Genomic DNA, 23,730 nt, shown 5'->3' on the forward strand with positions numbered 1-23,730 from the left:
TGTATGGCCAATTGAAAACAGGTGAAAGACCATTACTTTTGATGGTCAGATCCTATGTTTAACAGCAATTTACTCCAAATTTCCACAGTGATTTCCTTTCATATTGCTTGTAGTAATAAAGGAGCATGTCTAGTATTGTACTGAAGTGCATTAAAGAGTAAACCTATAAGGAATTCATTTTTATGGCCAATTGAATACAGGCAAGAGACCATTACATTCGATGGTCAGATCCAAGTTTAACAGCAATTTACTCCAAATTTCTACAGTAATTCCCTTTCATATTGCTTGTAGTAATAAAGGAGCATGTCTAGTATTGTACTGTAGTGAAATAAGGAGTAAACCTATAAGGAATAAAGTTGTATGGCCAATTGAAAACAGGTGAGAGACCATTACTTTCGATCATCAGATCCAAGTTTAACAGTAATTTACTCCAGATTTCTACAGTGATTTCCTTTCATATTGCTTGTCGTAACAAATGAGCATGTCTTCTATTGTACTGATTCAGATTAGGTGTAAACCTATAAGGAATTCATTTTTATGGCCAATTAAAAACAAGGGTTAAAGGGTTTATTTTCACTTTTGTGTCTGTACAGATATTGCATTCGATCCATCCATCCGTCCGTCCAATTATTTTGTCTCTGTCTTTCTGTCTGTCTATCGCTGCTTCTTGGGCTTTTATTTTGAAGGGTTCCCTTTCAGCATTGCGGCCGCACGCTCGCTTGTGTTCAGATGGCGCTGTTTCAGCCAACGCCGGCTCGCTTGACCGCAGAGTCACACTGGGGGTGGTACCTGGAACACGAAGGAATTACATTGAGACTGTGAGTCTCATGCTCTACCGACTCAGCTAGCCGGCGGTCTGTAAGTAGTTTCTTTATTTATATTTTTTGAACTCTTACTTTAACCTCTTTGTACTTGTCATTCATTCATTCGTACGCATAAAGATAGCGATGCCCTGGTCGAGACTCCCGATCACACAGACGTCGGAATTTCAACATTTAAACTATATTTTCGGATAAACGTGTGTTTTTCCACGGAAGAAGAATCGTCCAGGACGATATTTCCTTAATAGCAGCGGCTCGGTGATTCTTCAGACGCACTGACGGAGTTCTTTATGTCCCCGCTACTGCGAGGGAATGGATGGAAAATAACGCTACAGACTGGTGGGGTTTGTACCGGGGCTGTCCGTGTTGAACGTGGCTGAACGGCCGCATTTTGAGATGCGGAGATGAAACATGAACTTGCAACTTGCAACTTTGGTCAGTAAATCCACGACGTGGCTGAAGTTGGTTGTCTCAGTGGTATTTATTTTTTAACTTGAAGGAAGACCCACTAAGACTGTGAACCTGCATTATTCTACCTTCCTTAAACAAGGCTCTCCTCCTTGTTTTCCTGCTGACAGGTTAATTTTCTGAGAAGGTCATCTTCAATGTCCATCAGACAGATGATTCAGTCTGTTTTGGCCCAAAGCCCAAGTTTTGAAAATGAGCGCAGCTCCACTCTGTTTGACATTACCTGCAACTATTGCCCACTTTTTTTTTGTCACCCTCCCCTTCCTGTAGCTGACACAGAGTTGTGTCGAGTTCCCTTGGTAATTCTCAGCTTCCGTCACTTTAAGGAAAAGGTGGTCTATCCAGTAGCCACAGTTACTTGTTCAGGAAGTTGTGAATCAAGTGTATTGAGGTAAACTACTGAAACAGGAATTCTTTTGAAATATACTGTGTGGCTTCTGTCTGTCAGGCAGTAATATGCATCATGTGATTTCTCTGTTGTCATCAAAATGTTGCAGAACCATTTATATGAGCTTTAAAAAAAAAAAAAAATGGGGATGAGCACATTGTCATTGTGTAGCGTATTTATGAGTGAGTTTAGCAAGCCACTTGAAAATACTAGAAGTTGCGGAACACATTCTGCTTATTTGAGCTTAGTCTCATTTCCACAATTTAGCAAACTGATATTTTGGATATATTTGTAAGTTCTGCCCACCGGTGCTCCTCGGAACCCCAACCCATATCCTGCTTCTTGGCTCTGATTTCTATTTAAACCGGTACCAGCAAATCAGGGGCAGAATAAATCAGTTTATTTTCTCTTTTGGAAGTGATTGAGGCAGATTAGTGGGAATTACATATAATATGGAAGAATACCTTTTTAAATGGTGTCAGTGCACTTGGGACATATTTGTTTGCTCTTCGGTTGCCAAGATTAGATTTGCATGGGCCAAAGAAAACTGTAATAAGACTTTCTAGAATCTACAGCAGCTCTGGGAGACAAACTGAGGACTTCCCTTGGAAAAGTGTTGGGAACAACGGGTTTATTTACTTCAGTGCCCAATTTCCATGTTCTCCTCATTTACCTGCTGTTCTTGTTTGATGTCCTGTTATTTCTTTTTATTTCGTCTAGATTTTCAACTTCCGTGTATAATGTTTTTACTTATGTTTGAAATAGATGAATGAATCTCATCTTGTGCACTGGTGTCTTGTAATATTTTGTGTTGAACTTCCTTGTCAGTACTTTTCTGTTTATTCTCTGCTCATCTCCTGGTGTGTGTGTGTGTGCGTGTGTGTGCGTGTGTGTGCGTGTGTGCGTGCGTGTGTGTGCGTGTGTGTGCGTGTGTGTGTGTGTGTGTGTGTGTGTGTGTGTGTGTGTGTGTGTGTGTGTGTGTGTGTGTGTGTGTGTGTGTGTGTGTGTGTGTGTGTGTGTGTGTGTGTGTGTGTGCGTGTGTGTGTGCGTGTGTGTGTGTCTTGATAGGAGGTGTGGGAGGATCAACACGTTACAACAGCGGTGGAAAGCAGGACTGAGTCTGAGCTTCATCAACACTGATCTCCACCATGTTTGGTAGGTTTGACACTTTACAAACTTCAATATTCCCCTGATTTAACTGAAAGGTCTGACATCTAATGAAAACATACTGTGTGACGTTACAGGTCCCGCTGAAGCGATTTTTTTCTGCACCGTGGCAAACTGTGCTACGGATGTCATTCGAGTTTTTTGCAACAACAAACTGCAAAACATCAGTAGCCCCCTCCCAGAGTGCTCTGGCCCTCCACCCCTCAATTTTGTCTGTCAGTACAACGGTCACGCATTTATATCCTCCATCGAACGGTATTGTGAATTTGAAGGGACGGGTATTTCCCTCTACGCCGAGAAATGTTCTGGTAAATAGTTTTCTTTTCCTCACAGTTGCTGTCATTGCAAAGAAACCAAATGACAAATTACGTTAATATCTCGGTTCTTTGTATCTTTTATAGTTAATCTAGTAAAATAAATGGGGAATTTCTTCATGTTAAAGATTAGCTTTAAGTAAGATACAGCAAAAAGGATAAGTTTTGTCACTGCGTCAATTGTAGAACCAGTGTGTAACACTTCTGTGTTTTCTCAAACAGACTTCAACGACACTTGTAAATTACCCATTGGTAAGTATTTGCAGAAATAGACTTTACAACTTATTTTTATTGATCAGTGATTCACATTCTCTGTATTATTGGTAAATACTAAATGGATTTCTCTTATATAAGTGCTTTTCAATTGAGCAGTCCCAAATCACTTTACACTGTTAATGACATTCACACAGCAATGGTGCCTCGTCCATCCATTAGGAGTAATTTGGGGTTCATTGTCTTGTCCTCTTTAACACGTGACCAGGTGGAGATGGGGACTTGAACCAGGAACATTCCAACTTGAAGACGACCGCCCCACCAACCGAGCCACCGACACACCACAGCTGCTCTGAATCTTGTATCATAGGTATCGTCGTGGCTGTGATCATCGTACTTTTAGGTAAATAGTCTAAATATTCTTCAGTACCAAAGCGATGATGATGTAGTACAAGACAAGTCTCTCCACTCTTGAAGCTTTATGAAGAATTGCTTGTCTGCTCGCCTGGCTTTTGCTCTAATCCTACTTGTTCTTGCTTTGCTCCCCGCCTCTCTTCCCGCTTCGCTGGTGGTCTGACTATTCTTTCAAATGAAGTCAGGTGGGATCTATATTTTCTGATGTCATTCGATTAGTTTGTGTGTCTGTTTGTGTATTTATAGATTTATATAGATTCATCTTTAAACTATGAGTGTTTTGAACCAGCAGGTGTGTCCGCTTGTTACTTCTGTTACAAAAAGAAGCGACGCCCACGCAACAACCAAAACAGTAAATCAAATTATTTTTCTATACGTTTGTTTTGTGTCTCTGATGATAAAATAATATTAACATCACCTTATTTCATAGGCGTGGTGTAACTGCTCCGTTGAAGGAACGTGAAGCTCTGGAGACACTAGTCTGGGGTCAGTGAACAGTAAACATGCAGTCGTATAGGAAATCTCCAGATATCTTTTTTTAAATCTTAAAATAACTTCTTTTGTTGTTGTTGTGTCTTTAGGGATGCTCCAGCGAGTTGATGCCACCTCTCCTCTCCAGGGTGACGACTCAGCTGGAATCTATCAAACCTTTTTGGCCACATTCCTGTTTTTTTGACCATTTTTTTGACCATTTTCACAGACTGGTATCAACAAAATCAAAATCAAGCATTAAACCTATCATACTGCCAGTGCCGTCCCTCCAGGAACGTGCTGACAACAGTTTTACCTCAAGTGAATGTGGAGGTGATGGAGGGCATTCCGCTTTAGATCTAAGGCCCAAGGCCCTGTTTCCACGACAACGAAATCGAGTGTAACCGCAAAACGTTCTTCACTTTTGGCGCGTCTGTTTACACGACAGCGGTGCTCAGATCCACTGCAACTGTGACTTTTTTTATAACAGCTCCCAAGGTGCAACTTTTCTTTCACAATCATGATTCCCCCAACGCCAAGACAACTCAATTAGGTTATCAAATGGAATAAAAGTGTTATGGGAGAGAAGTTGTTCTAAGTTTCTTATTCCTTTATTTTGCCATCTTGGGCAGTTTATTGGTTTCTTTCTTTGCAGGATGCCAGGATTGTTCTACATGGATGTGAGTTTGTAGGGGATGAGTGAAGAGTTATGCATCTGTACATGTGTATAGCTGTGTCTTCTAAAACTAAGTGTTCACACCATACCTTATCTTTGCTGTTTTTTATTTAAACGCCACTTGACCTCTGATGTCAGGTCTGTTGGTGTTGTTAGCAAAGCCAGCTCGTGCATTAAAAGGGATTTGTAGGGCGTTACGTTTGAACGCCTCCTCGCGATGGTTTGTACAATCTGTGGAGTGTTTGTTTCCTCTCTCGGTCTTGTCTTGTTTGTTTTGATAACTTGCCTCCACTTGTTTCAGGTGTCGCGTTTTCATGTTCTCCTGTGTTGATGCTGATTTCCTTTGGTTTCCTCCTGTGTCACAGTAACTGAAGTTCCTTCAAACACAAAAGCAGTATCCTAAGTGTTTTTGCTCATTTCATAGACGTGAGACCTTTTTCTTTTCTTGAAGGTTTGTGTGTTAGTGACATTAGTGTCTGGCTTCACTGTAATGCTCTGGTGTCCCATCCTGGTCCTGGAGAGCTGCAACTTTTAGGCCTCTCCCAGCTGCAATAAGGGGCTAATTGGACTTTTTCTCTTTTTTTTGGATACAAGCTTGATGAAGACGTGACCCTCTGGTTCAGCTGTTCTGAAACAGCAGCCTTTCAGGACCAGGATTGGACAAATCGGTGATTGGTGAGAAGGTCTAGGGCAATCTGCAAGCTTTATCACCAAAAGAGCCATTTTTGTTGCTTTCAACCAAATCAAATCTAACTAGAGTCGCAAAACATGTTAAACTTTTAATATGAGGCTCACACAGCTTCTAAAGTTTCATATATAGTTTTGATACGAAAACTATCTTATGTTGCATTCATGAAGTTTCAATTGCAATTTCGGATGCTGAACATCTGATTACATTTTCTGCAGTTTTTTGTATCTGGTTTTAAACGTTTCACGTTTCTTTTTCAGCATTTTTTGGAGACAATTTTGACATTTTGGCTGTTTTAATCGTTTGAGCACTTTTATTTAAGCAGTTTTGTATCCTTGTATCCCAAGAAGTCCTTGTCATTTAGTTGGGTTTTTTTTTCTTTAAAAGCTATTTTAGCAGTTTTTGTCCTAATTTCTTGTGGTTTTAACAAGAAACCACACACACACACACACACACACACACACACACACACATTTTAGCCTTTTTAATTGTGCCTTTCTTACAGTACCTTTGAGATCTGACTTTATGTGCGTCAATGAAATGAAAACAAGAGCAAATGTGGGATTTGTCCTGCAGAGGGCAGGTTCGTGTTTTCCCCACATTTGCGTCAGTCATTGGTGCACTGGATGGCTGGGTTGTAAAGAGGCAGTGACACAGACACACACAGTGGACTGGAGCTCCCAGCAGAGCAGACACACACACACACACTCTCCAGCAGTGACAGTGAGCCTGTGGTGGAAATAAACGCTGCGTACATTATTCTCATTTATTTATCTTCCGGCGGATCGCGTGCTGGAGGGAGGAGAGGAGCTTTCTGAGAGGACTGCAGCAGCCACGCAGAGGGAAATACAAGCATTTGCAGACAGAAGAGGACGATCGCTGTGAGTTTTGATGCATGTGGAAAAGCTTTTCTACTCGTCACTGCTGACACGGACTCTGACTTTCACCTCTCTGTGTTTTGGTTTGAAGTGGGGGATGAAAAACAAAGCTGCTCTTGCCATTCAGTGGAATTCATTCGTCTGATATTAAGATCAACTTCCCATCTATAAAAATAGAAGACAAAAAAATAATTTTTCGTGAAGTCATGATTTCTTCTTTATTTAATAATTGGTGAAAGGTGTGCTGTTGAAGGCAGTTCAGGTTCCTTCTCAACCAATTCCTGCTGGACGCACTCAGACAAATACAGCTTTCTTACTGTGGGCTCTATTGGGTCTGGAGGGATTTTCTGTTTGCTGTAGCAACATCATGCTGCTGTTTCCTAATTTATGAGGAAGTGTTTTTGTTTGTGTGTCTGCGACTCTGTCTGGCCCATTCAGACAGAAACAGGTAGTTTGATGGGAAATGAGGCAAGGTTGTTTCATGATTGCGCATGAGGGCATAAAAGAAGGAAATAGTGACCGTGAACATGGCAATCTGACATTATTTTTTTTCCCCTTGCTGTGGGTAGAACAATACTTATAATATTACATTCTGCTTCAAGAGCGAGCTCAGAAACTTCCCCCCTCCTGCTGCTGCTTTAATATTTTTCTATGTGCTGCACTTCAGATTTGAGATTGTCTGTATTCAGCTCCTGTTCCCTTTGGCGCATTACTAGTTCACCACTGGCCTAACTCTCAGTATCTATCACATTATCACTGCATTTTACAGTGAGGTGCTACATTTCTCCCACCTGGATGTGAGCAGTTCACAGCTCCCTCTCCCCTGATTCAGTCCATCTCTGCTTCTGACAGACCCCATGAAAAAGAGACAACTGGTTTTTTGTGTATGATCTAAAAATTATAATCTGAGCTAGTAACCATAATTGATTACCATCTCATGAGCCTGGGTTTAAATGAAACACAAAACATTGTATTTTCAGTTAGAAAATGTGGATATCTGATGGGTGTTTGATTTTCAAATACGCTGTCAATGTCACTTTGTTAGAGGTGCAATGGTGTTTCTGTTTCCACCAGCTGGGTGGATTGAATAATAAATTAGCCCATATTTAAACTACCTCATCATAGTCCATCTGTCTGAAATGTAAAGTTTGTTCGACATTGTCCTGTGACTGTCTCAACTGAACATCATATCTCCAACGTGTATCATGATTGTTTCTAGAAATGAGGACGAAAACAGACAAACTGTTAATAAGTAGTGATAAAAACAAAAGACATGTGAATCATACAGACCTAAAGGACATTCATAAGGCAAAGTACAACTTGTAATGTTGAACAATCAGTGTGTATTTTTCTTACGATCCCTGTGTTTCCTCATTTGCCTGGGGGGGATGGAGGACTCGACCCGGGTTGATCAGCTTGCGGCACAGTACATTTGAAAGGGAAAGCAGCTCATGCAAATCTCCTGCTGTCTCTTTAGGAGTAACACCTGAGCTCCTATCGTGTGCTGCCTGCTGCCCCTTGCACTGATATGTTGCTTATCGGAGTGAAAAGCATCTGTGTGTTATGTAATATTTTCCACCAGAGTAGCGGCAGAAGTGCCTCAGCACCGCAGAAGTAAAACCTTGCTGATGTAAAGGGCTTTTCGGCAATTTGCATGAGCTACCAATACATTTTCAAATAATGAATCCATTAATTGTGCAGAACTCTGTCGCTCACGCTCCCAAACACTTAGCTCAGAGTGATCGACGTCACCCTAAGCCTTACGGCCTAAACCCTAACCCTTATCGACCAATGCTTGTGTGATCAGCCCATATGTGCTCTAATCAAGGATTCATTATGTCCACAGCATAATCGGTAGATCACGCCCATCACCCAAAAGCGCCATACATTGACACGAGTAATCTTTATTTTTTGATTCACAACTCTCTTTGTCACCGTTTCCCCTGTGGTGCATCTCACTTAGTCTCACATTAGCAATAAGTTGATGATTTTTTTAGCTGCAGCTCTTGATCACTAACACTGGAACTGAAAGCGGAGTGCCACCTATTCTTATCATCGGTGTTTTCCTTTTCCAGCTGCTTGAGTTTCCTGTGAAGAGGTAGCACAACACTTACCAGCTGGAGGGATTTTTTTTTAGCGTAGTCTTGTGATTTTGGGTCAAAGAGCACTTTGTGTACTGTGCTCATACAGTACCATGGGATCCTAGTAGTGATAGGACCGAAATAGCAAGCATATGAGCCTCATTAAGACAGTTGCGTAAGTCCGTGCCCTGAACAGTAGTTCTCCAGCGCCGTTCCTCTCTTGCTGATAATCGTTCATCTGATCAGTGTGTCCACATGGGCGTGGCTCCGTATCGTCTCTCATTACATTTAAGATGTTCTGATAGGACAAAAAGCCCATCTGTGTTGTCACAATGTAATCTGGCAGCAGTTAAGGTTTGTCTTTCATGTGATTTCACTTCTTGTTACACCTTAATTTTTCTTCTCTCACCCCCACTATGTAGTGACACACTGTGTATTGACGTTTTGTTTGTAGTTAAGTGTTATAATTAAGGTTCTCTGAAAATCTGGATTCACAGTTGAAGCTACATATGTATTTGTATTCTGTATTGTATGTATGTTTTTTTTATTTTTTATGTTGTCTTAGGTTAAGAATCTCAGGTCATCTACTCTTTAGATGTTTATTTCATCAGCTCAGTTGAATCAATAAACACGTGATCACTTTACTTTAACTGCAACTCCTGTAGTAGACAGTTTTACCATTATTCATCTTGTCACTCACTGTTATTAACTACTGCTTCTTTGTTGCAAGTCATTGCCAGGCTGTTTGGCACATCTATCAGTGATAACCGTCTTATTGGTTAATCTAACACTGCGTTCAGTTAATCAAATATTAAAGTAGCTATTTAGGACAAAATGTGAAAAAAGCCTTTGAGGCCAACCACAAACATTTTTTTTTAATGTAGTCTGGATGTATTTGCTTTTCTTTTTTTTTTAGATTCCAGCATCATTTCAGATCCCAACATGCCTTTTCATACTATATTGTCCAACATCCAATTTAATCAAGAACATACAACAACGTTCAGTTAGAGTTGATTAGACATGTAAGTCATGGATTGAATCAGACATAAAAATACACATGACACCCTGCTGCTAATTTGTTTCGGAAGTTCATATCCGGCACTGTGAATCAGAGCCCTGCGGAAGAAAGCTGTTCGAAGCATAAATATTATAAATGGGCCTCAGGTTTGACTCTATTGATCTGATGAGATTTAAAATCCACACCTTTGTGAACAGTGCTGCGTGGGCAGCTCCGTCTGTCTGTTATCTGTTTTATTGTTCCTCATTCATTGGCTGGCTGCACTCATGTCAGCACATATCACACACTACTGATTGCCTCCAAGCCTCCGTCAGGACTTTATCATTAACTTACCTTGCTATGCACACATGGATGATCACCCTGAAGCTTGTGGTTTTTGTGCGTAGCAGAGCCTGTCATTATATTAGTCTCACAATTATAAACTAAAGTTTATAAAAAGGTTTGGTTCTATTGGTGGGTCACATGTCACGTTTTATAAAGTTTTGTGAAGCACAGAGAAACTATCATGTGAAAATAAGGAAATGGTGTGCCAACAACTTCAGTTTTTATTTTGTGTGTTATTAGGGGTGTTGACTTGAGACTGCTGTTTCATGTTCTGTGGTTTTCAAAATTCTCAAAGAAGATTCTTTCATTTTTCATTCACTTTCTGAAGCATAGATGCATTTACACCTTTAGATTTAGCTGCATTGACTCTACAGCTTTGCTCGGTTCAGCTTTATTTACTCTTTATAGGCAAATAAAAGGTTTTTTTCACTCCTGCTGTGATGTTCCAAGAGAAGTTGATGTCTCTGTGTTTTTTTTAAGAGTGTTTCCATGTTACAGAATGTTGAATTTTGTGTTTTGTGAGTATAGATTCAAAGATTTTTGTAATTTACTTTACGGAGCTTTGCAGCTTTTGATGTTATACACACAGTCACAGACCACAGCCAGTAGTTTTAGTTAAAAAGTCAACTGGATATATTAAAACATGAAAAAGTACAGCAAACAAGGCTCTAAAGAAAAGTTGTTTTAGTTGGCTGGTATTTAGTGTAACATTTGAGGTGGATGTATTCACCAAGTCAGGGACGATCTTGGTGTCAGAAATGGCAGATATTTAAATGTAGTTTAGTAAAGACATACTTTAAACATTTTGAACCTACACTACAGAAGTAATGTTGATGATGATAGGAATAGCATTGAACGCTTGTTCAGCCTCTGTGGACAGACTTTTCATGCATCCTCTAAAGAGAAAATACAAATACACACGGCATGTTATGCAATCTAAATTATGTGACTTGACACTTTCTTGGCTGTCAGAGTCGTTTTTCTGCCTTATTGGCGTCTTTAATTCAAGTTCATACAGACATTCTCGTCTCTGCGTCAGAGTAAAATGGCCTTCATTTACTTTCAGGCAGCTGAATACCGATGCAGGACTTCCCAGAGTTATTGTTTCGATCTGAATGACCTCAAAAGTGGAGTAACCTACTCTGTGGTCTCGCAGAACGTCGACAGCAGCATCCGAGAGAGTTCAAAACAGGAGGGCTGCAGTGATGCTTTATTATTATTCTGTGTTCACGATTGGTTGTTTTGTGGCTGCTGGCAGAGCGGTTGGTTGGCAGCCTCGCAGGAATTCAGATTATTCGGAGGTTGTAATGTTTGTTGTTGTTGTTGTTTTGGCTCACTGAGTCCCCCGTGTACCCCCTCCCCACGTTCCTGCACTGATAATTGTGAGGTTTACAGGGGCCCACTTAGGAGACCCTCGGGTGCTGGAGTGAGAGAGCAGGACAGAGAAGGATGGGTGAAGACAAACAAGCTGGAGAAAAACAAAGAGTGGAGAGAGCTGACCAAATGAAATTCTTCCCCCTTTCCTGTAGCAACCTGTGACCCAAATCAATAAAGGCAGGGCAATAAGCAGAGCTCTTCCTCTCATGGCCAACCACTTGTCAGGGTGAGATGACTTGGTAATAAACCCGTCTGTCTGAGTTGAGAAGACGTTTGCAGAGTTCCGTTAAGATGGGCTTGGCCATCATGGACAAGTCTGTGCTTTATTGTCTTTATGCATGTGACCATGTTTTCCACTGACCGCGACGTGAGGAGCCGGGGATTGCTCGCCAACATATTGAGCATAATAAGTCTGCTGTCATGTGTTCTCGTCTCGGAGAGCGTCGTGCTGTGCTGCGTCAAAGCTGCTCCTCTCTGTGTCAGCGTCTTTAGAAAACATTGTCTGTTTTCTTTCCATATACTACCCTCTATATTTCCCTCTCCCCCTCCATTCCCTCAGCCGAATCACATGACTCTCTGGACACAGAGGGTGACCTCCTCCGCGCTGCTCCTCATGCAGAGTGGAACTCCAGTGAAACGCTCTTTGAATTACAAATACACAGACTGACAGACCTTCTCCGAGACTTTCTGGTATCCACTTCATCAGGCAAAATGAAATACACTCACTCTTTTCTTCAATGCCACACTTAACACCACAATAGTTTTATTTCTCTCCTGCAAGAAAAACTACTTGGCACTCGGCACTGCTATACACTGATGCATCATGGGAAGCAACACAGCTGTACAAAACTTTACATAATTTCCTTCGACTCTCCTCCACCTTTTCATCCCTGCTTCCAAGACTCTCACTCGAAAGGTCAAAGTGCTCTGTAAGTACTTCCCCATCCTCCATGTTACTAAAAGGTCAAACACCATCATCATGCACAACAATTGCAATATGTACATTTAGAGGTATAATTACATGGTCAGTGCTACATCTCACTCATGCACACCATTTAATCTCTGCCAGAAATATAATCTCCAGATTGAGGATGATGCTATGCTCAGTACACACTGTACGTTCTCCTCTGTCTGCACTCGGTAATGCATCATGGCTGTTTTCAGTGCATCATTACCCATTCTTTAAATCTGACTCATTCCTCATTTCACCAATATTTTGCTTTCTTACTTTATTTTTAACCACCCAAACTGTCTTTATCACTGTCTTGGTGTTTTTGTCCAGTAGTCCTAATCATTCATCTTTAGTCATGCTTATTGTGCGTACGTGAACATACTAGATCAGTCTGCTCTACCCCTGTTGCAAAGTTGTAGGAGGCCTACTAACATTGAAAATCAGGATAAACTCTCCAGAGGACTAATCTGAAGCATTTTTTATTTAAATAATTTTTTAACATAGGTAGTAGTCTTGTCTTTCGATTGGATGCCAAACCACAATGTGTAATAGGCTCAACCAGGCTTCTATAATGTGAGTACAAATTCTAATATATTACAGACACGTACACACACAAAGCTCTGCAGTGCTGCACAGCGCCTTGTGTTCACAGATACAATTCATCACATCTTGTCCCGTCAGAGAGATGATAACAAACAAACAAACCTCCTCAGGACAGAAGAAAGTACAGGACAGAACACAAAACATAACAACCCGAACTAATTCATTGGTAGAAAGTATGTGAAAGTTTGTGTTGCAGCCTTTTAGGTTTACGTTGTTACTGCTTCTTTCACATCAATCTGTTTCAGGGCACTTCAATACATTTTTTGACGCTCAAATATTGACTGTTTATCATAGTGAATTACTTGAAGGAGATTAGCAGAGGCAGCGATAAAAACAATATAATTGTGTTTTGTTTTTTAGTTCCTGTGAACTTGGTTCAAGAATAAAAACCGCTAAATTGATCAGGCCAATCCTCCTCCTCTAGTCAAGCTAATCTCACCTCCTGTGCATCTTTTTGATTGTGTCCATCCAAATCCAGATCTCTGCTTATCTCACATCTCAGTGTGGGATTGTGGAGGTCATGGTAGCCCAGCAGTTTGGTCCTCGGCACCCTGCGTTGCTGCTCTGCTATTGATTCTACATTAAGTCTCCAATCTGCTGTAGTAATTCAATAGTATCTGGGGACTGAAGCAAAGCCGAGTAAATTGGGAACCTATATGAGGCATCTGTGTGCTTGTGATAGTAATTGTGGGACTCGCCACTGACGTCTTGGATAGATGTGAGGAAGTGTTGTTCTGTCTTTGTCATATATCAGTTTGTAGAAATACTTGATTTTCAATTGTTGTTTTTTTGTGTTGCTTAGTTACAGATGTTGACTGATCTGGTTGAGTCCTGCCTCGATCTTTGATATCACAACCACTGCAATCATTAAGGGACCATTACAGCTACTCAGACCTTTTGACGGATGAGATTTATTTGATTTGCATAATGGTCACACCAGACGGTCCATGTCTGTGTGTCTCGGAAGCATATTTTCCTTCACTTGGCGAGCTTTGCTGCAGAGTCGTTACGTGACTTCCTCAGAGGCTCAGTGGCACCGTTGGCAATAACTGTGAAACCTTGGAGGAGATATGGCATGAGATGCAATGTTTGATCTGCACTCAAGTGTGTTTGTTTGAAGGGTGGTAGAGTTTCTGACGAGGGCGTGTTGACGGCTGTTCAAAAACAAAGAGACAGCTGATGAGAAGAGGTAAGTACGCAAAGTTTAATTATATAGCACCTTTTCAGAGAAGAATGCTCGACAGGGAAGAAAAATAAGGTGTGTAAAAAGTACCTTGTTGACCAAGTTGAAATGTTGACAAAGATCCGGTCACAGCTGATCCTGAAATGTATTTGCCAAAGGATTTTGCAGTGGCAAAGGTTTTGCAATGGTACTGGATATCGTCTTTGTGTAGAATCAGTTTAAAAGGGTATCTGGAGCCAGTGTGTTCTTCATCTTTTCACTGTGCAGAAGCAGGTTTACTGGGAAGTCTGTGACCTTGCTTGACTTTCCCAGAGCCACAGAAATAACCAACCCACAGCTTCGCTCCAATATACACGGCAGGTCTAAGTGCTTTATTATTCAGATTTACACTTTCAAGTGTAAGGTTTCCTTTTCATTGATTGGTTGGGTCACTTTACCCATTTGTTTCTCATCCAAATCCAAACCACAAAACATCCACCCTCTAACTACAGAAGCATTGATCTGACAAAAGTGCATTTTTCTATTTGGAGGACACGGTATTATGTTTGTGACCTACAATGTATCGTTTTACATGCTGTGTAACAGCATATAAGTGCACTCTTGTATTCCTGTTTGCCACTGCTATTTGCAGTGAGAGTGTATGACATTGGTAAGACACAGCTGCTTACAATCATCCCTCCGTCCATTTTCATCCATATGTCTGTCGGTCTGTCTGGCTGTCTTTTGTTAACAGACAAACAAGAGAGCCGCTGTTGTTCTCTCCAGCTGCTGGCCTCTCGCAGATTGTTCTGGAAACAGTCTGTTTGAGTGCTGGCTAGGTTTTGGGGTCAGGTGAGAGAGAAAAAGAGAGGCACAACTCATTGACACAATTCATTTTGACACTGACACTCTAGCCAGGCCTGAGCTGAGAGCCAGATGGGCTTATTAACATTCCTCGGGTTCAGAGCACATATCCAGTCGTAGAGTGTTACAGCTCAGGTGGATCAACACCTCATTGCAGAAATTCACTTCTACTGACAGAACTAATAATCAGTCATAGGACTTTATAATGCCACCTCAGTTCAGGTTAAAGCTATGAGAAGATCGTTGTCTCTGCAGTCAAGCTGAGTTAATGAGGTGTGTGTGTGTGTGTGTGTGTGTGTGTGTGTGTGTGTGTGTGTGTGTGTGTGTGTGTGTGTGTGTGTGTGTGTGTGTGTGTGTGTGTGTGTGTGTGTGTGTGTGTGTGTGTGTGTGTGTGTGTGTGTGTGTGTGTGTGTGTGTGTGTGTGTGTGTGTGTGTGTGTGTGTGTGTGTGTGTGTGTGTGTGTGTGTGTTCCTTCATAACAAAGACAGGATATTATTATAAATGTGATAGAAAAGATATAAATGCTGTTTCGACCAAAACAAAGATAAACACATACTGCAGTGAGGTGAGCAGCCAAAACCTGTCTGGTGTTGTCTCTGTGTTTATAGCAACAGAGGAGCCTATGTAAAGATAAGGGGGAAAGTCTGGAGATAGGAGCTTGGTATCTGCTTCATTCTTTTCATATCTGACTTATACATATGAATGTGTACTCCTCTCAAGGCACATGAGTCTATTTTTTAATCAAGGCTGTCACACAGACATTCAACAAGCATAGTTTCTTTCTCTGATCGTGTGACTTTGATAATGAAAGTGTTCCTTAAGAGTTGGTTGTTCAGCAGTAGATTAAGCCAGAAGCTCCTGAATCACTCTTGAGCTTTACAAAGGCAGTAAATACTTGTCTGTATTAGAAACACGTGATGAAACCAAAACAAAACTTGGTCAATAAAGAGAGGCAGGAATAGGTATTGCACATCTCGTCTTTTGTGGACGGATGAATGGGGAATGTGGGGAGTTTGACACCATCTTGGACATCTGCTGAAGTTGGACTGTGGGTGCACGCCATTTTTCTTATAATTACAAATAATTGAAAGTTGAGAACTGATATTTCATTTATTAAAACCCACATTTGTTGACCTGAATACAGTACAAGTGCAGGGACAGTTAATTAAAACTATGCATTAAGTGATACTGCATAACTAATTGCACAAAGTATTTGAGTTCATGAAAATTGACCCACCAGGTTTCCAAAGTTTTGTGAGCCATCCTTTGTTAAATGCCCGTTGATGGATCTTCGTCACGCGTTTTGGCAGATCTAATTAAAAGTCTCGACCCGAAGTGTGAATAACCGGGGTTGAAATCCCTTTTATTGCAGGAAAGGTATCGCACATAAAAGTGAGCCAAGTCTATTGTACAAATTGCGGTGATGGCCCCTGTACCCAGAGGCGGCCAAATGGACATTTTCTAAGTTTCTATGGATTTTAACAGCCATGACCAACTGATGAGTGCATGCTCAGTTTTTACAGAAATTGAAACACACAAGTCTTTGAAACTTATGTGAAAACAAGAAGACCAGATTGTCAAACTTGACTTTCTGACTATTTCAGATAACCTGCTTTTTAGTGCGTTTCTCTCATAGAGCGGGGGACAGATTTGCCCCCCCCCCCCCCCCCCCCAAATCAATGTCGGGCAGAGCATATACTGGCTCACATTGGCTTGTACAAGACTGTCTAATGGAGTCGGCAGTGAATGCATTCATGCATAAATGTTTTTTTCTGAAACGTCTATTATCAGTTTGAGCCATTCTTACTTGCTGGGATAAATGTTCTGGTGGTTCCTCAGTAATCAGGTGACTGGAGAACGTCGCTCTGTGGGCACTAAACACAGAGACATTGTGGAATACTCGGGGGAGACTCAGAGACCGGCAGGTACATTTATATGCAGACGGTGTGGGGACTGCACACTTGCCAGAACTTGTCAAGCACGGTCCAAAATTTGCTTGGGTTTAAATCAAGCTTTTGCTCCTCACTTCCATTCCTGTGTCCTTGATTTCAGAGAACACCGAGGCACAATTTCACTGAGTTATGTCATTCTGCCTTAAATCCTTTGGGGAGGGAGGAAAGAGTCAAATGAGACAAATTAGGAGGCAGAGGGAGAGTCGGGGAGAGGTGCAGTGAAATTAATAGAGAACATTTAGGGAAATGAGAGACGTGTGTTGTGCAGAGTGAGGCTGTTGTTGTGCTGTGAGTCTGCGGATCACTTCCAGCCCTGGGGCTAAACCTCTTTAACATAAAGTATACTCACAATTATAGTTGGGCTTCCTCATGAATTGTTATGAAGTGTTAATCTCACCTCATGAAACCTGAAAGATTGAAACAGAAAAGTTTGCTGCGATGAAAATCGAGGAGATGAATTTAAAGTACAATCTTCCCCGGCCTGGAGTGGGGATTGATGTGGCCAGCGGGACAGTATTATTCTAATGAGAGGATGATTGTTACACACATATGTACACAGTTCATGAGTCAGGAGTGACTGTGATAGCTAAATTGCCTCTCCTATAAGACAGTGATTAAGAGGAGTGCGACGGCATTAAAATGCCCTCAAACTGAAAGCACACAAGTGTATCGCAGTTAATTAAAGAGCTTTTGCTCGTGGACATATTCCCTGTTGTGCTCAGCCTGCCACATCTCAACATTTCAGCAGATTTACTTACTGTAATGCACTATCTGCCAGCAATATTTTGCCCTGTATTTTCTCAGCATAGTGTGACTGTAATTTTTTCTGCACCCTTGCAAAGGGTCCTGGGAAAACTCCTGATGTTTGCTGAACCTGTCAACCGAGAGCCGTTGCCCTGATCGCTGTTTGTCAGGCACAGCTTTTTCTGAAGCAAGGTGAGTTTGTGCAATGTACTCCTGAGCAAATTTGAGTTTTTTATGAGCTGTGAAATAACTCGCCGTTACTCGGGTCTTTTTCAGATGTCAACTACAACAGAAAATGGGATGGGAGGGCCTTGGAGTACAAGCAGAGAGAAAACATACAAGAAGGTGAACTACTCTATTAATACAAGAGTCTCAGTGTGCTTGGTTTTATTTGCCTGTGATGGTGAATATGAACCTGGTCCCATAACAGTTATTTTGGAATGACGCAGTTTAGAGCCAACAAATCCGAAAGGCCATTAAGTCTGAGTCATTTGAGTCCTTAAAATGTCTTTCTAGAGCACATAATGTCCGACCCCTGCCAGGGCCAGCTGCCAGAGATCATTCAAGTGCTGGTTACACTTGTTTTCTTTACTTTACTTTACTTTTTTTTTTTTTTTTTAAATGCAGACGTCACTGCTCATGGCAGCTTGTTTTAAGATTGAGCCATCGCAAGGCTTTCTACGGAACCAAACTCTGTTTGGGTCGGCACTACTAAGTCAAAGGTCTCTTTGTGGTGGCCATTCACATAGTAACACCACCAGTATATTTATGTCCCAGCCTGTTAAGGTTGTTTCTGTGGAAAATATTGTAAACAGAATGTATGAGTGGGCCTTTCTTTTAATTTTGGTTTATATGCTTTTGCTTGATTTAATTAAATATGATCAAACTGCTATGTTTATCACAATAACAATTTTTTACATGCCGAACAAATTTGTTGCAGCCTTTGTTTTAGTTTTCAATTATTATGACACTGGTTGTATTGTATAGCTGATGTGAAGTGATTTAAGGCATTGATGAATTATGTGATATTTTCTCTTACATTTTCCTCTCAAAGACCACATCGTCAGCCTTGAAAGGGGCTATTCAGCTTGGTATTGGCTATACAGTCGGTAACCTCACCTCCAAGCCCGACAGAGATGTGCTTATGCAAGACTTCTACGTGGTGGAGAGCGTCTTTCTGCCCAGGTCAGTGCTACGTCACGTCACCACGATCAGGCATAAGCACACAGCAAGACTCTCTGTATTGTTTTAGAAGCACTCTCTCAGCAGCCGAGTTAATTGTCTTGCAAAGGTTTGTACCCTGTCATCAGAACAGACCTTACAGTGGAAGAGACGTTTGCATAAGCTCAAGGTTATTCATCTGCAGGAGCTGGTGAATCAGAAAGCTGCTTCATTAGAAACAGATTATGTGTAGGTGGTAACAGGCTGCTCATTGACTGTGACACTTTTCTGGTTCTGTAAAGGGAATGAATGATAAGGGGGTGAAGACCAGGTTCAAATGTTACATGTCAGGGTCTGGCATTAAAAACTATAATTAATCACACTCATTGAAAAGAGCGGACTCTGGACATAATGTCCAAGGAAATTCCTCCTCCACCACAAACTGCCATCATCATCATCATTTCTGAACAAAATGAATTTTGCTTGTATAAGCCATGATGCCAGGATCAAACTATTTTAATGGATTATCCTGACAAGAACTATGAAATCAGCTTACTGTGTGCCTCTCACTGCCACAGTGCAAAGCATACGTCAGTGAAGCGGCAGCCCTGTCATCTCGGGCTGTCTTCACAATTACATCATCAGCTTAAAGAAACACGTTATATATTGTGGCACTACTATCAACACACAGTTCCTGCTCCGACACAAACTCTAAAATGTTTTTACAGCTAATCCCGAGGCTCTCAGCTTCGGTCCTTGCAGAGTTTCTTGGCTGATGATACAAAATATTAGCTTATTTAATTTTTTCTATTTTAAAGCGTACAAACTGCTATCATCAGGTATAAACTCGTAACCTGTCCAGGGTTCCTAATCCGAAACCCCTCCCCTTCCCTAAAATTGTAGACATATATTCTGTTCATTAAACTAGCTCCCTTAATTTTCATGAATTCTTTTCATTATTGTGTTTCGTCACAATTCCACCTTGTTGAAGGAATGGTCAAATTTTCCCATCCCTGATATAAATATTTGAAAATACATGGTTTGCCAAGGAAAATTTTCCTCTTTAATTTCAAGGTTTTGTCACATAATTCAATTTAATAATTTTGCAGAAGGCAATTAAAACTTTGACCCACGATGATAAAATCTAACTCCACCCATGTTCTGTAACACTTTATCTAATTCAGAGTTGCAGAGCGCTGGAGCTGATCCCAGCTGACTGTGGGTGTAGTATGCTCTTGACAGGTCACCACTCCGTCGCAATGCAAACACAAAGAGTCAGATGCACGCATGCGCGCACAAGTCACCAATGAGCCTCGAATGAATGTTTCTACACTGTGAGGGGAAATGGGAGTAATCAAACCAGGGATTTTTTTCATTGTGAGGCCAGGGTGCTAACCACTACACCACTGTGCCTCCCTAAAAGCAGTTTGTATAGTTGTTGTTTTTTTGACATTCAGAAGTAGTTTTTTTTCCCCCATAACATGCAAATTAATGTATAAAATGTTGTTGAGGGTTTGTGGATAAATTGATAAAAACTTAGTTCAGTGACGATTGTTCTTAAGTTCTTAAGTTTCAGGAAGAGGATTCGACTCCCATCTATGGGAAAGTGTACCAGGATATGCAAACTCAGTCTGGTTTATTCAAAGCTGGCCTTGTCACACACGATGACCTTTCATTGTTTCCTACCTCTCAGCAACAACCAAACCGTTGCCGTTTTGACGATGGCCCCACAGTGACGAGTGTTAGAAAGACAAAAGTCTTTGGCTCTGTGAGACGTTGGAGTGCAAAATATGAGCAGTATGAAGGGAGTGTGTTATGTTATCATCCTCAAGGTCATCCAGCATGATGTTTAATTCAACTTGTGAATGAAAAGTTTTTGTTGCCTTCCAGGCTCAACATTTCACTGTGGAAACCAACCATCACATAAACAAAAAGAAACTGTGGTCACGCGTAAATCAAATAATTGGAGACACAACAAACAAAACCAATTTATTGAGGAAGAAAAACGAATGTCTTCATTGTAGCGTCTGACATCATGATTTTTCTCTCTTTTCTTTCTCTAAACATTTTTTGTTGTGTAATAGCACACAAACTCAACCCCCTCTTGTTCTTTCTTTGAGCTTACGGACTTTCCCGAGACAGCGGCTGAGTGATGGCGACAGCTCTCAGATGCTTTTATTTCCTCCCTCCTCTCCTTGTTGCTGTTCTCCTCTGCTGTTTGTCCTGTCACTCTGGTTTTGGTTTGCTGGAGATGTCGCGGATCAATTTCACTCCCACTCCCACTCACACACACACACATACACCACCTCAGTGGGTTTTTTTCCCCCCTTGTTTCTCGGTGGATATATCTCTGACAGCCAGCGCACGTCTTCCCGCAGGCACAATAAGGTCATTAATTACACGGAAGTAAACCGTTCCAGGTACTGTGTATTACTAAATGTTCTCCATCCAAAGTATACATTACCATCATCAACTGTCACTCATTCATGACAGATCATTGTTGTCGCCCTCAGACACTGAACAGCATTCAAATCTCATTGCACGGTGATCACAGGTATAAAGTTACACAGCCAGTGTTCCCTCTCGCCCTCATTTGTATTATTGAATAATGTACCCACATGAAACAACAGCACAGTCGCCCTCTCGCACCAAACATCAGTCAAGTTACAAGATTTAGAGGTGCCCTAGAAAACAAAAGCCTCTATTAACCTACTTGTACACTTAGCGTCAACAAGACTGATTCCACTGAGAGTTTATTAGATGAAAGACTCGACGTCTGGCTCACTCTAACCGTATTAGATGTGCTTACTCCAGTGTTGTGGTTTTCCCCTGGAACACAGGTTGGGTTAGTTACAAAACAGGTGCCGTCTTTGTCAAAGCACGTCTAAAAGCAACACCTCATTGACCAGTCAAAATGTAGGTTATTTTGTCATTGTTGGGTTTTTTTCCCACCTTTTTGCTCATCCTCTGTAGCCCCTCTGGAGCAGGGCTCGTGTGTTGTTTGGTATTGTTCAGACGGAGTAATCAGAGACGTCCTCATTCTCCAGGCCAGGAACTGAATGCGGGCCAGTTTGTAACTACAATGCTGGTAAATCTGGGTTCCCATCGATGAGTTTACTAAAGCCCGTCGGTGTGTGAATGGACAAGATTGCGGCGGCCAGCTGATAAACTTACAGAGAGTCAATAGGCACACAGATTGAGTACGAGACTTTACTTTCCCCTGGCTGCAGGTGTCTTTGCGGAGAGTGTGTCTGTTATTGACACTCTTCAGTCACATGTCTAACCTGTATATTCAGTTTTAAGTTATTGTTGTAAAACATTCTGTGGTGTCTTTACATAATTTTGTGTTTCCTTTCTGTTTTATATTCTCCACGCAAACCAGCGAGGGAAGCAACTTAACTCCAGCACATCACTATCCTGACTTCCGCTTCAAGACGTATGCGCCGCTGGCCTTTCGCTACTTCAGAGATCTGTTTGGCATCAAACCGGACGATTACTTGGTAAGATTGAAGAAAAAAAAAAAACATGGCTGGTTGTCAGCTGATCCACCTGCATGTTGATTTTGACTCATGATAAAGTAATAAAACGAAGTTCCGCTTCTCACAAAGGCATTTGTGTTGCTCTGAATATCATGGGCTTCATCAAATGAAGCGACAGTCACACACATGCAAACCTAAGGGCAATTTAGAGATATGGCATCAATCCGGGATACTCTTGCTGTGAGGAGAGCGCGAACCACTGAACCATCTCATCAACAGTTACAGTACCATTTACTCCATCGTCAACCAATCAATGTTCTTTGATCATCAGTGCAGAGGAAAGTAAGCAAAATGAATTAGTGACGCACCTCCAGTGTTAGATCAGCGTATATTGGACCACATGCTTCATTTTTATGGATTTATTTATAACCAATTGTTCAGTTGTGTTGTATTGTCAGAAATGTGTGTAAAAAAAAAAAAACAAACCTGAAAAACAAGGCCTCGTCGCCTGTTTGGCTCTTATTATGACATTTCTTCCCCCTTACTGAATCACAGTGTTTTATTGAGTATAGGATGGGTGATGCAGCCAGGGTAGTGCAGACCACCTCTGAGGATTCCTTTTTATTAGGACCACTATGATCTGCACTCAGAGCAGAATGAAACCAGCAGATGACTCTGTGAACTTCCTGCTAAATCAAAGACACACTGCCTCAGTTTTTCAACAGAAGCCTCACACTGACTTGAGGCTTCCTTTTCTGTATTTCTCACTTGTTCTAGTATTTGCATGAATGGTTTTCTCTTTGAAAATATTTGTTCCCAAAGCTTGGAATGTCTTATTAATAGGATCTGGCATTAGTCATAAGGCATGTTCAAAAACCCTTGTGTGCTCTCATTGCCATAGTCCTTGTTAATTTAAAGCTTTTTATCATGTTCTTCACGACTCCGCATATAGTTTGTATTCTTTTTTGGAGCAGAATTAGATTTTGTGTGTGTTGTCTTAGGCTTCATCCTGTTATGACGCCGTTTTCCTATTTTCCATCTGCCTCCAAGCCTTTTCATAAGCTCAACCAGCTGCATTCTTGTTCTTGAATGCCCAATTTGATTCTGCATTCACGAAAGACAGGGGACTCCGGAGGAGAGACGGAGAGATGAAATGTGACTTGAAGGCAGTGGAGGGACGACGGCGTGAGGCGCAGCAGCTTAGAGGATGCACTAATGATGGGCGTCCTTGAGGTGATGAGGAATTTATTCAGACAGAAACAGCACAGTGTAATTAAAAAGAGGGGGGACGTACACACATAGACAGTCTCCCGAATGCAAACGCAATAAACTGCGGACGTGCTTGAGCTGGCAGCTCAAAGTGAGTGTGGAAGGTCATCAGCAGAACGGTCTCAGAGGGAGTGTGGACGCCTCCAACACGTTGCTCTCATATCTCCCTGATTAACGTCTAATACGCTGCTGCTCTCACAGGCTCTCCCGCACACGATGATTGCGTCTTTGGGAGGAGGCCTGATC

General features: G+C 41.5%; 2 protein-coding genes across 2 annotated transcripts in view; both read left to right on the top strand.

Annotated features, from left to right (window-relative positions):
* Positions 1-727: 727 nt before the first annotated feature.
* Positions 728-5,017, top strand: LOC308112508 (uncharacterized protein). The gene is made up of 8 exons (XM_080468073.1): positions 728-858; positions 2,746-2,832; positions 2,922-3,152; positions 3,381-3,410; positions 3,640-3,774; positions 4,078-4,137; positions 4,216-4,271; positions 4,367-5,017. The coding sequence occupies exons 2-7, from the start codon at positions 2,826-2,828 to the stop codon at positions 4,224-4,226; spliced, it is 474 nt and encodes a 157-aa protein (XP_080324199.1). The 5' UTR covers positions 728-858; positions 2,746-2,825; the 3' UTR covers positions 4,227-4,271; positions 4,367-5,017.
* A 1,235-nt stretch (positions 5,018-6,252) lies between these two features.
* Positions 6,253-23,730, top strand: part of pip5k1bb (phosphatidylinositol-4-phosphate 5-kinase, type I, beta b) — a 35,543-nt gene continuing 18,065 nt past the window's right edge. Inside the window, exons 1-5 of the mRNA XM_080466609.1 lie at positions 6,253-6,501; positions 17,674-17,767; positions 17,852-17,920; positions 18,630-18,760; positions 22,119-22,236. Coding sequence (XP_080322735.1) covers positions 17,852-17,920; positions 18,630-18,760; positions 22,119-22,236 — 318 coding nt within the window. The 5' untranslated portion in view covers positions 6,253-6,501; positions 17,674-17,767. The remainder of the gene's footprint in view (positions 6,502-17,673; positions 17,768-17,851; positions 17,921-18,629; positions 18,761-22,118; positions 22,237-23,730) is intronic.

This window comes from Lipophrys pholis, assembly GCF_963383615.2.
Source record: "Lipophrys pholis genome assembly, chromosome: 7".
NCBI classification, from domain to species: domain Eukaryota; kingdom Metazoa; phylum Chordata; class Actinopteri; order Blenniiformes; family Blenniidae; genus Lipophrys; species Lipophrys pholis.

Excerpts from the sequence above, each read along its gene's own strand:
- LOC308112508 (XM_080468073.1), top strand. Across the intron at positions 3,411-3,639 it reads CACTTGTAAATTACCCATTG|GTGGAGATGGGGACTTGAAC; the intron begins GTAAGTATTTGC and ends ACACGTGACCAG. Across the intron at positions 3,775-4,077 it reads TGTGATCATCGTACTTTTAG|GTGTGTCCGCTTGTTACTTC; the intron begins GTAAATAGTCTA and ends TTGAACCAGCAG.